Source organism: Bombus huntii, chromosome 7, assembly GCF_024542735.1.
Source record: "Bombus huntii isolate Logan2020A chromosome 7, iyBomHunt1.1, whole genome shotgun sequence".
Classification (NCBI taxonomy): domain Eukaryota; kingdom Metazoa; phylum Arthropoda; class Insecta; order Hymenoptera; family Apidae; genus Bombus; species Bombus huntii.
This window is the reverse complement of record NC_066244.1, coordinates 6,987,923-7,000,369: the sequence shown is the minus strand read 5'-3', so window position 1 is coordinate 7,000,369 and position 12,447 is coordinate 6,987,923. Positions and strand designations below refer to the sequence as shown.

Sequence of the window (12,447 nt, the reverse complement as noted above, 5' to 3'; positions counted from 1 at the left end):
GTGAAAAACAATGTATTAAAATATATAACTTGTATAATTCATATAAAATATATAAATTCGTTGCTAAAAGAAAGAGAGGGAGAGAGTATCAACGTAGGTATACGTTGATTCATATAATATATAAATTGTATGTAAGGTGGTGTTATGTATGAGGCTGCACACATGTACGGGGCTTATCTATACGTACATACACTTACTTGCGAGCGTGAGTTTATACGAGTTACGTTAAATGAACATAAACACGACGACACGCTATTGACAGTGAGTGGAACATGAGCGAGTAAACTATGAGGTATACGTGTGTATGCAATGGAAAGATGTGGGTTATTTCGTTATCTGTCACACTTGGTATCAGTGGAGCAAGCAATATAAACAGGTAAAGAGCCGTCGCAATATCCGTAAAATTGTTGCGTTTGCAGTTGGGACTGTGATTGCGGTTGAGTTTGAGTAGGAGTTAAAAGGGTATGCATGAGATGCATCGGTGGTTGAACCAAAGGCATTATTTGGTGAGGTATAGTTGGAATGGAAGAAGCCATCGTATTCCCACGATCTAACGTGGATTCGTTGTAAGAGCCGAGATAAAGTTCATGATTGATCTTGCCGGAGTAAGCGCTGGCAGGCCTGACCATCGAGGCGTCAGGAATACTGCTGGTCGCGGCCGCTACGGCTAAACGCGTTTGATCGATTCGGTCAGAAGACCACCTAAATCGGCACACACAGATCACGACTACGATCAGAGCTATGAACGCTACGACGCCACCAACGATACCAATGATAAGTGTATCGTCCGTACCGGCGGAGGAACCGGCTGACGAAGAAGTTGCATGATCGCCATTGTAATGCTTATTTCGATCAGTGTTTTGAACCGGTGGTGCTACGGTCCAAATAATCTCGGGTTCCGAAAACGTCGATCTGACGGTAGGATTGGAATAAGAAGAGGAGGAGGAAGAGGAAAAAGAATCAGAGGAGGATGAAGAAGCGAGAACGTGGATGGTAGCGGTGGTATCGTTGATGAATTCATCGACAGAGGCGCCAGAGGTCAAATCGCAAGACAATCGATGTTCCGCGAGATTGATTAAGATCGATCCAGCTAAGTTGATCGGAGTGGAACAGAGAACGAGATTTGAAGGATCGTCATCGCCGATCGTTTTAAGCCATTTCCAGAGTTGTCTCGCGTCGCAATTGCAATCGATCGGATTATAGCGGAGTCCCTTGATCTTGACGGAACCGATTCGTTCATCAAGCGCCGAAAGGAATTGGCTGGATAGAGTGGTGAATTTGCTGCCGGAGATGTCCAATTCCAATTCGGTGGAGCGGGGTACCGGAAAGAAGAGAGCTGCCGGTATCGAGTCGACGGAAGTATTTTTCAGGCCGAATATCAGCTTGGGTCCTCGAACGCCGACTAACGAGCTAGATAGAATGCTTCTGAGCCTGACTCCTCGTAGGATCACCTCCTTAAGTCGAGGGTGCGAACGTATCGATAATTGTTCGTTGCTTACCGAGGAATCCTTGATCTCGATATCGAGCGTTTCCAAATTGTTCATTCGTTTGAGTACTCCCTGGACGTCGAAATAGCCCAATTTAGGGTAATCGTAGGCGGCCAGAGAGCGAAGCTTTCCGAGCGATTTGAAAGCGGTTCGCTCGATTCTCGTACAATTCGGCAGATTTGTCATCGTCAGGAAACGCAAGCCGGCCAAGCCATCGAAATCGGTCTCGTTGATCGTTATCACATGGTTGTCGGATATGTCTAATCTCCGGAGCGCAGGCAAGGCTTGGAATGCTTTGTTCAAACTAGATAAATCGGAGAATTTATTCCCCGAGAGGTTTAACGTTTCGAGCATGGTAGCGCGTTCGAGAGTCGTTACCCGGAGGTCGGACAGCCCGTTCCTAGAAAGATCGAGCCGCTTAAGGAACGGCGTCTCGAGCCTGACCATCAGACGTTCGATCCCGGTATTCGCCAGGTTCAAGAATCGGAGAATCTTGGCCTCTCCCAATATTCCTTTGACGGCGTTCTCGCTCAACGGATTATCCGATAAATCGAGTTCCTTCACGTTGCTGGCGACCTCTTGACTAAACAGTTCAACCATTCTGTTTCGAGCTAGGTTTAACCTAAAAAGGAACCCAATTTGTCGCTGTAGCGATCTAATCGGGATCTCGGTTAGCCGATTCCCGGACAAATCGATACTTTCGACGGAACGGACTCTGCTTGGATCAAAGATCGTTTCCGGAAGAGAAGTTAAACGATTGTCCCGAAGATTCAAATGCTCCAAACGAAGAAGACCCTCCATCGTCCTCTCGCTTAACGTCTCGATATCGTTGCCCGAAAGATCGATTAGCTGCAACTGCGTAGAATTATGAAAAGCTAGTTCGTTGACGGACTCGATCCGATTCGCGGCAAGATTTAGCGACCGAAGACGAACAAGCTGAGAAAAGGCGAACTCGTCGACGGACTTCAACTCATTTCCCGACAAATTCAGCCATTCGAGAAATTGCAGAGGTTTCAGGTAGTCCGTGGGAAAGTAGAGAAATCGATTATCTGAGAGACGAAGCTCTCGTAATCTCGGATGTATCGCGAAGGCGGTCGGTGATAATTGATCTATTTGATTCGAAGACAAATCGAGGCTCTCCAAGCCTGTTCCGGTGTCAAAGTGTTCTCCGGTAAACGAACTCAACCTGTTACCTCGTAAATTCAGTTCGTATAGATTGGTCAATCCCACGAAAGCCTCGTTCTCGATATGCTCGATGCGATTCTCAGACAAGTCGATTCTCGAAAGATTAACCAATCGGTTGAACGTACCTGACTCGATTCTTTCCAATCGATTGCCGGCGATCGATAGCCTCTCGAGTGATTCGAGGTTGCGAAACAGTACCGACGGCAGGATGCTTAGATCGGTACGCGAAACGTCGAGATCGAGCACGGAGAAGGGGAACACCGGAGGGAAACCACCGTAAAGCGGGTTCGAGCTCAGATTTAAATATCGAATTCTTTTCAAATGATCGAACGTTTCCGGAGAGATTCGCGTTAGCCGATTCCCCGATAAATTAAGAGAGATCAACCGTCTTAGAGGAAGCTCGCCGATCGAGGTCAGCCTATTGGAGGATACATCCAACTCGAGCAGCGTTTCTTCCAATCCAACGAACGTGTCGCGTGTGATCCTTGACAGCATATTGCCGGATAATTCGATACTGATCAACCTTTCAAAGTCCTGGAACAGACCAGCGGGTATTTCTCGAACTAAATTTCGAGTGAGCGCCAGTGTTACGAGATTCGAGGCTGTTGCTTGGATCAACTCGGTCGGCAGAGCAGCGACTCGATTGAATTCCATATGAAGATGAGCTAAAGATGGTAACCTAGTCAGAGCCAGGGCTGGTACTAGTAAGATGTTGTTGTCTTGCAACGAGAGCCATTTTAATTTGTTTAAACCATTGAACGATGATTCGTCAATCTGCAACAGATTCGATTTTATTTCAATTTAGATAAGAACGCGATCAACCTTTTCTCTCTTTCTACCTCAACACCTCGTCTCTTTCTGTCTCTTTCTCTCTCTTTTTTACTCTTGATACGTACCGTGCGTAATGCGTTCAGGCTTAAGTCGAGCCTAGTTAACTCGGACAACTTGGAAAACGTACCGAAATCTAGCCGACCGATGTTATTTCGGCTAAGATCCAATACTTGCAGCTCTCCCAAAGATGATAAATGTCGATGATCAATCTCCTAAAAATGAAAACCGTTCTCTTTCGTCTTTTCTCCTTCGACAAAAAAAAAAGAACAAAAAAAGCATGGTGCGAATCGTAGTTACTTACATCGATTAAATTGTTCGACATATTGAGAAACTTCAAGTCCGTTAGATGTCTCAGTGCATCGCTTGGGAATTCTCGCAGAAAATTTGTTGACAAATCCAACTGCAATAAATTGTAAGCCCCTAAAAACAGTCATGATTCTATAGTTTTATTCGTTCATTCGATCGTTCTCACGAACGAATTACGAACTTATAGTGCTTCGTTAGAACAACGTGTAACGAAACAAATATCCAAGTACCTTTAAAAACATCGCTGTTAAAACGGTTAAGATCGTTGCGAGATAGGTTTAGTAAAAGTAATCGTTCGAGCCCTGACAATGCATCGTCTTCCATATGGGACAATTCGTTTTCACTGAGATCTAATCGCAATAGCGAGTCACCTAATATCGAGAAAGCGGCTCGTGGAAGGGATTCTGAAATGAAAAACCAAAGAAAGAGGAATCATTGCCGTTATCGGTATTATTCGTCGAATAAGCAAATAGACGAGTTACTCTACTTTCGTTCTTTTTCTCGTCCTTCTTTGCGTACCGATATTATTGTCAGATAGCGAAAGCACTCTGATCGATCCAAGTCCCTTCAAAGACATCGTCGGTACCGTTGTCAAATTGTTACCGTCCAAGTAAAGCTGTTCGAGGCTTTCGCATCCTTTAAAGATCCCTTCTTCTAAACTTCGAAGTCCGTTCCTGCTCAGATCGAGTAGTTTCAGTTGTTTCATACCGTGAAACTCATTGCTCGAGAATATCGGATTTAGGTTATCGCCTAATAGATTATCGGCAAGCTTTAGTTCCTCCAATCGGGTTTGTACACGGAGCAAGCGATCCATCAATCTGTGAATCGAATTGCCCGACAGATCTAATTTTTTCAGATTCAAGTCAGAATTGAGCAAGTCCTCCGGTAGAGCGTTATATCCGCTATTTCTCTGACTAATGGAAACAATCGGTTCCCCTTTTAGACTATCCATCGTGTTTCGCGTAAACACCACTCGATCGCAGTTCATCTCGATCGATCGACTGTATTCCGTCGAGATGGTACATTTGCACGGGACGTGTAATTCCCGTTTTAACTCGACGCACGGTATCCATTCTGCTTCTCTAGTCGGAACAACGTTCCAAAGTGAACAAATAAGTATCGGTAAATACCACCTAGAAACGATCGGTCATATTATTTACTTAATCTTATTCTTGTCTTTCTATTCTGTTAGCATTCCTAGTTTCTTTAATTCACTGACAGGAAAAAAGAAGAAGAAGAAGGAATGTAACGAAATACGAGGACGGGCGAGAGAGAATGTAAAAGACGAGACGGTAGCAGAGGCAACAGCAGCTTCGCTCGAACGCGGTATGCCTATGTATAACGGTGATTTTATTCTCCGTTCTCGGCCAAACTCGAATTGTTCGTTCACATTGCTACTTTGCTAGAAATACGTAAAGTTCGCTATGAAACTCGCATGAAAAACTATGAAAACCAATCTCCACTTTCATATATTTCATCTTCGACTTGGGTTCGGCTTCGGTTTCGAATTCGGATTCGGATCAACAAAATAGCAACACGCGTAGTATGAATCAAAGTTACCACGTCGACCGCATCGCGCGCGATTACGCGCAGAGAAGAACAGGTTTAAAGATGAAACGAATGGAGAAGGCGCGCGCGACCTCGAAGGAATTTTATGCGTCAGATTCTCTGTTGTAACTATGTGATCCGACTAGATTGGTACGCGACATAGTTCTTTGTTCTGACTAAATTAATATGTTCGTTTCCACTCGAAAACCCATTTGATTTTCTTTCTCCAATACATCATTTTCCGTATCGCGAGACAATATACACCGCTCTACCGATCTCGTCTCTGTAGATTCATCGCAAATCTTTAATATATCGGTTAACGTATCGCGGTAAAATTATAAAATCGTTGAAAAGAGAATAGCGCGTGGAAAAGTGAAAAGGGCAATAACTTACGTTCTTCTCATATTCGCTGTTTCACACCGTATCTACTGTAGCTTATTCCAATGGGACATCACCAGTCGATCAAACTGAACGTCGATCGGTGTAATCGAAACACTCGATCGAACCACTAACAATCTCGCTTCATCGCTTAACCATTTAACCACGGCCGCCTAATTGGCCGGGTTTCTTCTAGACACTTTCAACTCAGTTTGTTAAGTTAACTCTTGTTTGTTTGTCCGAAACACAAGAATCCTTCGTCTGTTCTGGCAACAAGTTTCTCGTGATTCGAGCTTTCTCGATAGGACGATCCGATCCGATGTGATCCGATCTGACCCGACTCGACTTGTCTTGACTTTACTTGCCTCGAATTTTCTTGGTCCTAACGAAGAGGCGAATAAAAGAAGCGGTAGATTCGACCGCTTCGAACTCTCATTTGAAAACCGAACTTTCAAAGGAAATTATCAGAAGACTAGAATTGTACGGCACGTTAACTGTAACGATGAAAAATTGCGATCGAGGCAAAAGAAGAAGGGGAAGACGGGAGAGTAACACGCGCCTTTTGCTGTCCTTCTCGACGGTAAATTCGCAGACAGGAACGTAACGGGGTTACCTACGCTCGAGATACCAGCTCAACGTACGACGCGACCGATTCTCCCAGGTAGGGGAAACGGTAAAGAGTCGAATGAACGGTATACGACATACGATACACGCCTCTGTACATAAATGTATATATATACATATACAGCACGGACAGTTTGGGAAAAGAACATGAGATGTAATCGAATGGATATAGGAATGTTTTATCGGACAACCTTTCACTGCCACTACATTCGTTCGGTATTTCCGATTTTGCCACCTAAATTGTTTCGATACATTACTACTTACATGCTTTTCTCTACCTCATTTTCTTTTTTTCAGTATAGCACTTATGGTACATGCCTTTCGTTATTTCATTTTCTTTTTTTTCAACCCAACAATTAGTACATTTCTCAAATAGAATTACGTGTTTACTGTGTTATTATCTCGACCATTATTGACCCTTATCACTGCTCTTTGAATAACTTTGATTCTATTTTCCCAAATAACCGCTGGATCTATGTATTTCTATTGCCAAAAATAATAATTATTTCTAAAATTTGTATGAAAAATTCATTGATAAAAAGATGATGTTATTTAGATGAGAAACGATGATCACTAGGTCTTCAAGAGATTTTTCGAAAAATTCAATGATGCAAAAATATTCGTTTTTAAGTGGTCAGCTCACAAATAACCATTACGAGCAATCAACATTTTCTTCGTTACCAATAATCATGATCGATGACAGAATTTTGTTTCGTTGCCGATATCCATAATTAATGAGAGAATTTTTTCGGTTACTTTCGACCGTCGTCCATGTTTATCGACATTATCGATAATCAGTTCCTAGAGAGAAGAATAACTTTATACTTATAAGAAATAACTTTTAATTAATAAGAAATAGCTTTCTTAATAATAAAAATAAGGTTAATATGTTAGTGTCAAACCATTCCTTAATTAGTTACCTGAACATAACAATTACAGGCATTTTGAAGGAAAATTACATAGGAAAAGGTCTTGAAAAAATGGTCTTGAAAAAAGTGTTGCACATTTAGATCCCTTCTTTTTTATTACAAGTTCAGACCACTTAACACAGAAAAAATATTAAAATAAAATAAACATATCTATATAAGGTGTATGTGACAATATAGTTTTTCCTATATATGTGTATCTCTTGCGCATCGCGCACCACTTTACGTGAATCTACGTTCAATCTAGTTTATTAAAAACTTATAATTACGTTAGTTACAGTTTATTTTATCTAAATATTTCTTTTAATTATTACGCTATAAAAAATATTTTGTACGCAATATGAAAATAGCTAACATGGTATAAATAATATTTTTGACTCAATTATTTTTTTCGTAATTTTTTCTCTTATAAATATTATACATATTTTCACTTGTACATATTATAGTTATCATATAAAGTTATGAAATTTAATAATATGTGCATAAAAATGAAAACTATAAGCACCTCTAATTGCATCTAATACAAGACACCTTCATTATAAATTTTTCTCGAAATTACAATCATGATCGTATACTTAAGCGCTTTTGTTTACTCTCTATTTATCTCTTTTTTCAAATGTGTAGCAGCCTAGTGATAGCTTCTGTTGTTCATCACGGAACAGCGTATTGGTCGCACATGTGCGTTAGGAATTTTGTGTTAGCGCCATGCGGCTAATAAAAGAACTAATATACATCAAAATGATGACATATCCCACAACTTCCACCAAAAATTAAACGAGTGTTATTGTCAGACTTGTGTATTGTTGTTATTATGTATATGACCGTGGACGCAGCTGTAATTTTACATATTTGTTTTTACGTTATTCTTTACTATTAGGACAAAATCCATGAATTAAAGCATTTGATTAGAATAAGGATCGAGTTTTGGTCGTTTATAAAAATGTTAGCAATGTTAACCGCCGATTGGTTTCCTTTGGGTCGAGACATCTATTTTAGGTAATATAACAGTATAAAGTTATGGTATCGAAATGGTACTGTGTAAACAAGAAACAGAGGAAGAAAGAAAACAACTTCATTATTCATGAAAATTATTTATTTTTTAGAAAATTTGAATTGTATCCGTTATCTTTCCAAGACGAAGTATCAAGTAATAATGTGTTAGTGGCAGCTCCTTATGGAGGTTCTATCGCAGTCACCAGAAATTCTAAGAAATTGGTGAAAGTTCAAGGAGCGAATAAGCCTACGATATATTTATACACATCTTCTGGAAAACTAACAGCCAAGTTGCAAGTAAAAGTTTCAAAAGCTATTTTCTATTTTAAATTTATCTCTTTTACTATATCATGATTATGATTGTCATTTCTTTTAGTGGAGTGGTGGGCAACTAATTCTTTTGGGCTGGTCTCAACAAGAAGAATTACTATGTGTAGAAGACGATGGCATGGTTCATATATATGATATGTTTGGAACATATCAACATGCTTTTAGTATGGGAAACGTATGATATTTATACTTAGATACTAGATTTATACTTATAATTTGTAGCTAATTAAAATATGTGGAGATTGTTTCTCTAAAATATTCTGATTGTGTTGATATTTTTTTGTGCCAGGAAGTAAAAGATACTAAGGTTGTAGAAGCAAAATTTTTTGTCAGTTACAGTGGAACTGGTATTGCAGTTCTGACATCTACTAATCGTATATTTTTAGTGAATAATATAGTTGAACCAAAAGTTAGACAAATATCTGAAATTCCTAGTAAGTAGATAAAACATATTTTCTTACACTACTGATTAATCCAATAAACTGGTCTGTAATATTAATGTTTCTTTACCCTTCAGGATATGGCGGGCAAATTGAATGCTGGTGTTTAGTTCATTGCGATAGAGAAACACGTGTGATATTATCGAACAGAGATGGGATATTTGTGATACATCAGTCTCATCAAACTGCAACTCATATACCATTTGTATAATATAAAAACTTTGAATGTTGAGAGACAAAGAGAAATGCGTTTTTAATGTTTCAAACAATTTTATATTTCTAGGACAACCTTTTTACCAGACACAATAAAGTGTTCACTATAGTCGCCATGGCAGTGTCTGGAAACAATCGTCATATCGCTCTTTATACGGATACTGGGCATTTGTACATGGGTACTATAGATTTCAATGAAAAATATTGTGAACATTATACAAATATGAAAGAGCCTTTAGAAAACATAGCATGGTTAATATGTTTACATTATTTTTTATATAATATCATGATAAAAGGACTCAATGATATTTATACAAGAATTTACAGGTGTGGAACAGAAGCTGTAATATGTAGTTGGAATAGTACCGTAATGGTAATCGGACGAACAGCCGAAACCATAATATATACGTACGATGGACCGGTACATCTTATTACAGAGATTGATGGTGTACGTGTATTATCTGGTTCTTCTCATGAAATGATACAAAAAGTACCGAATGTCGTTCAAAAAATATTTCGAATTAATTCAACCGATCCTGCGTCTTATTTATTGGAAGCTTCTAAACAGTTTCAAAAAAGGAGTCACAAAGCTGATAGTTACATGGATTTAGTCAAAGATAAATTAGATCCTGCAATAAAAGCTTGCATCGATGGAGCTGGCCATGAATTTGATTTTGAAACACAAAAGCTTTTAATGAGGGTAAAATCTTTAACTGTTATTTGTTATTGTTCTTCTTCTTGTTCTCCTTCTTTCTATTCTTACTTCTACGATATAAATATGTACATATTTATGAATGTATATTCCTTGTATCAATACTTCTAGGCTGCTAAATTTGGGAAAGGATTTAGTAAAACAATTAATCCTGAGTATTACGTCAACATGTGTCGAACTTTAAGAGTTTTAAATGCAGTAAGGCATCCCGCAATTGGAATTCCACTAACATATACACAGTATCCTTTCATTTAATATCTTTCTTTTAATTTTACCGCCTTCAATGATGTAATACAATGCCTTAATGATGACAGATTCACTATTCTCACGAGTCAAGTGTTATTGGATAGACTCGTTGCAAGAAGACATTACTATCTAAGTATACAAATTGCACGGCATCTTCAGTTACCAGAGATCGATGGAGAAAGTCGAATATTAGCTCATTGGGCTTGCTATAAAGTAACATTTGTTGTTTAGTTTCACTTGCTCGATCGTCTACGATATCTATACGAATAAATTTTCTTGTAATAGGTAAAACAAACGCAATTAGATAAGGAACAAATAGCAGAAGAAATAGCTGATAAATTAGGCTACGCGCCTGGTGTTTCTTATAGCGAAATTGCAAGAAGAGCAGCCGACTGCGGCCGAAAACAACTAGCAATTAAAGTAGATCGTTATTATTAAACAACTAATTGTTAAACAGTTCTTTGTTTCGTCTAATATATTATCATATGTTACACTCTTATATATTGTTTCTAGCTGATTGATTACGAACCACGTGCACATCAACAAGTGCCACTTTTATTAACGCTTGGTGAAGAAAGAGCCGCTTTACGTAAAGCTGTTGAAAGTGGAAATACAGATTTGGTTTATACCGTAATACTTCATCTCAGGGAGAACATGCCACTCGGTGATTTTCAGGTAACATTTTATTATCAATCGATCCAGTAGAGATAGAAATTCGATTCTTAATATATTTCTCATTGGGCTCATTCCCTACAGATGTCCATAATGCACTGTCCTTTAGCTATGGCTTTATACATCAAATACTGTCAAAATCATAATCGAGAAACACTTCGCGATATTTATAATCAATATGATGATTTTCATTCTCAAGCGATATGGTTCATTACCGAGAGTTATCAGCGAAAGGTTTACAAAAATCAATATAATTATAATATTATATACTCGATCGTCTAGAAGCATCCACATATTTCATTACTTTACATCAGAATTTATGATACATTTTAGAATACGATGTCAAGAGAAGCATTATTACAATCTGCACAGGAGAATTTCAAGTTAGCTCGTAACGATACTAATGCAGCTTTGACAGAAGAACAAATAAAATTATTGCGTTATCAAAGGTCCATGGAAGATGTATTAAAGAAACCGATTGTAGGGAAACCACTTCAGGATACTGTAAAAGTATTACTATTGCGCAATGAATACAAATTAGCTGATAAATTAAGATCAGAGTATAAAATATCGGATCGAAGGTACAGTCTATATTTTTGAAAGATATTTTCTTTTATATTACTATCGATGTATGAAGAGTAAAAAATTTCTTTATCTTCTTTAGATATTGGTGGTTACGAATACAATGTTTGGCCGAGCAGGGCGTATGGAACGAATTGGAAAAATTCTCCAAAAGTAAAAAATCCCCTATTGGTTATGAGGTAACCAATATCTCAAAGTATTAAATAGAATTTACTTATTCATATCGATATATAATTTTTATTTAAAAATACTTTGTTACTAAATATATATTTTCCCACTTATTCTAGCCTTTTATAGACCAATGTTTAAAATATAATGAAGAAAGGGAAGCGAAAAAATATTTACCTAAAGTAAGGGACGAATTAAAAGTAAAATACTTAGTTAAATTAAAGTAGGTAAACTCACGTAAATTATTTATTTCACGATCTCGAACAATATAATGAAATAATATATTCTTATAGAATGATGAACGAGGCCGTTCAAACGGCGATAGAACAAAAAGATGTTAATGCGTTAACTTACTTACTAGGTCAGTGCGAAACTACAGATAGGCAATTAATTGATAAAATTAATATGTATATAACAAGTCTTAAAAATTGATATGCTATTACATTTAATTTAGTCCTGAATCGTACAGTAAGTACTGTTATCTATATTTTATAAAAAAGTAACTATCCAAATAGATTTACGTCAATCCATAAATGTATGGTTTTAGACGATTCGAAATTAAGCCCTCTGTAGAACATGTTGTAATGATAGTCATTTGAAATTGTTTTCATTCACATTAGTGATTCACGCTGAACGAATACATATGTACATTGTTTAGCCTCAAAAAATTAAATAACTATGTGTATGGATGAGTGCATGCGTCACGTAAGACTATATTTATTTTAACATGTAAATAATATTATACAAAAAATAAAAGTTAATACTTTTTATTCATTTTTTAAAATTTCACTAAAATAACAACACTT

The 12,447-nt window shown here is 37.8% G+C and overlaps 2 protein-coding genes across 6 annotated transcripts; one reads left to right on the top strand and one right to left on the bottom strand.

Annotated features, from left to right (window-relative positions):
• Nucleotides 1-15: 15 nt before the first annotated feature.
• Nucleotides 16-7,637, bottom strand: LOC126867775 (protein artichoke). Its single transcript, XM_050622658.1, has 6 exons — nucleotides 5,751-7,637; nucleotides 4,329-4,942; nucleotides 4,040-4,213; nucleotides 3,805-3,923; nucleotides 3,569-3,715; nucleotides 16-3,446 (listed from the first exon to the last, which is right to left on the bottom strand). The coding sequence occupies exons 1-6, from the start codon at nucleotides 5,759-5,761 to the stop codon at nucleotides 333-335; spliced, it is 4,179 nt and encodes a 1,392-aa protein (XP_050478615.1). The 5' UTR covers nucleotides 5,762-7,637; the 3' UTR covers nucleotides 16-332.
• Nucleotides 7,638-8,025: 388 nt separating this feature from the next.
• On the top strand, nucleotides 8,026-12,411 carry LOC126867786 (vacuolar protein sorting-associated protein 16 homolog). Of its 5 annotated transcripts, XM_050622703.1 has the most exons (17): nucleotides 8,026-8,281; nucleotides 8,389-8,575; nucleotides 8,655-8,783; nucleotides 8,898-9,042; nucleotides 9,126-9,253; nucleotides 9,332-9,513; nucleotides 9,589-9,961; nucleotides 10,085-10,212; nucleotides 10,288-10,432; nucleotides 10,505-10,639; nucleotides 10,733-10,894; nucleotides 10,976-11,125; nucleotides 11,225-11,472; nucleotides 11,556-11,652; nucleotides 11,761-11,864; nucleotides 11,935-12,109; nucleotides 12,189-12,411. In XM_050622703.1, exons 1-16 carry the CDS (start codon nucleotides 8,226-8,228, stop codon nucleotides 12,071-12,073), a joined length of 2,508 nt encoding a protein of 835 aa, XP_050478660.1. In that variant the 5' UTR covers nucleotides 8,026-8,225; the 3' UTR covers nucleotides 12,074-12,109; nucleotides 12,189-12,411. The 5 variants fall into 5 exon arrangements, with proteins under 5 accessions (XP_050478660.1, XP_050478659.1, XP_050478662.1 ...); XM_050622702.1 differs by having other exon boundaries at nucleotides 11,935-12,411; XM_050622705.1 differs by lacking the exon at nucleotides 8,026-8,281 and having other exon boundaries at nucleotides 8,427-8,575; nucleotides 8,655-8,772; nucleotides 11,935-12,411.
• The last annotated feature ends 36 nt before the right edge of the window (nucleotides 12,412-12,447 follow it).

Excerpts from the sequence above, each read along its gene's own strand:
- LOC126867775 (XM_050622658.1), bottom strand. Across the intron at positions 3,924-4,039 it reads TAACAGCGATGTTTTTAAAG|GGGCTTACAATTTATTGCAG; the intron begins GTACTTGGATAT and ends GACTGTTTTTAG. Across the intron at positions 3,716-3,804 it reads TGTCGAACAATTTAATCGAT|GAGATTGATCATCGACATTT; the intron begins GTAAGTAACTAC and ends TTTCATTTTTAG.
- LOC126867786 (XM_050622703.1), top strand. The coding sequence starts at position 8,226 with ATGTTAGCAATGTTAACCGCCGATTGGTTTCCTTTGGGTCGAGACATC. Across the intron at positions 9,254-9,331 it reads CTGCAACTCATATACCATTT|GACAACCTTTTTACCAGACA; the intron begins GTATAATATAAA and ends TTATATTTCTAG. Across the intron at positions 9,962-10,084 it reads CACAAAAGCTTTTAATGAGG|GCTGCTAAATTTGGGAAAGG; the intron begins GTAAAATCTTTA and ends CAATACTTCTAG.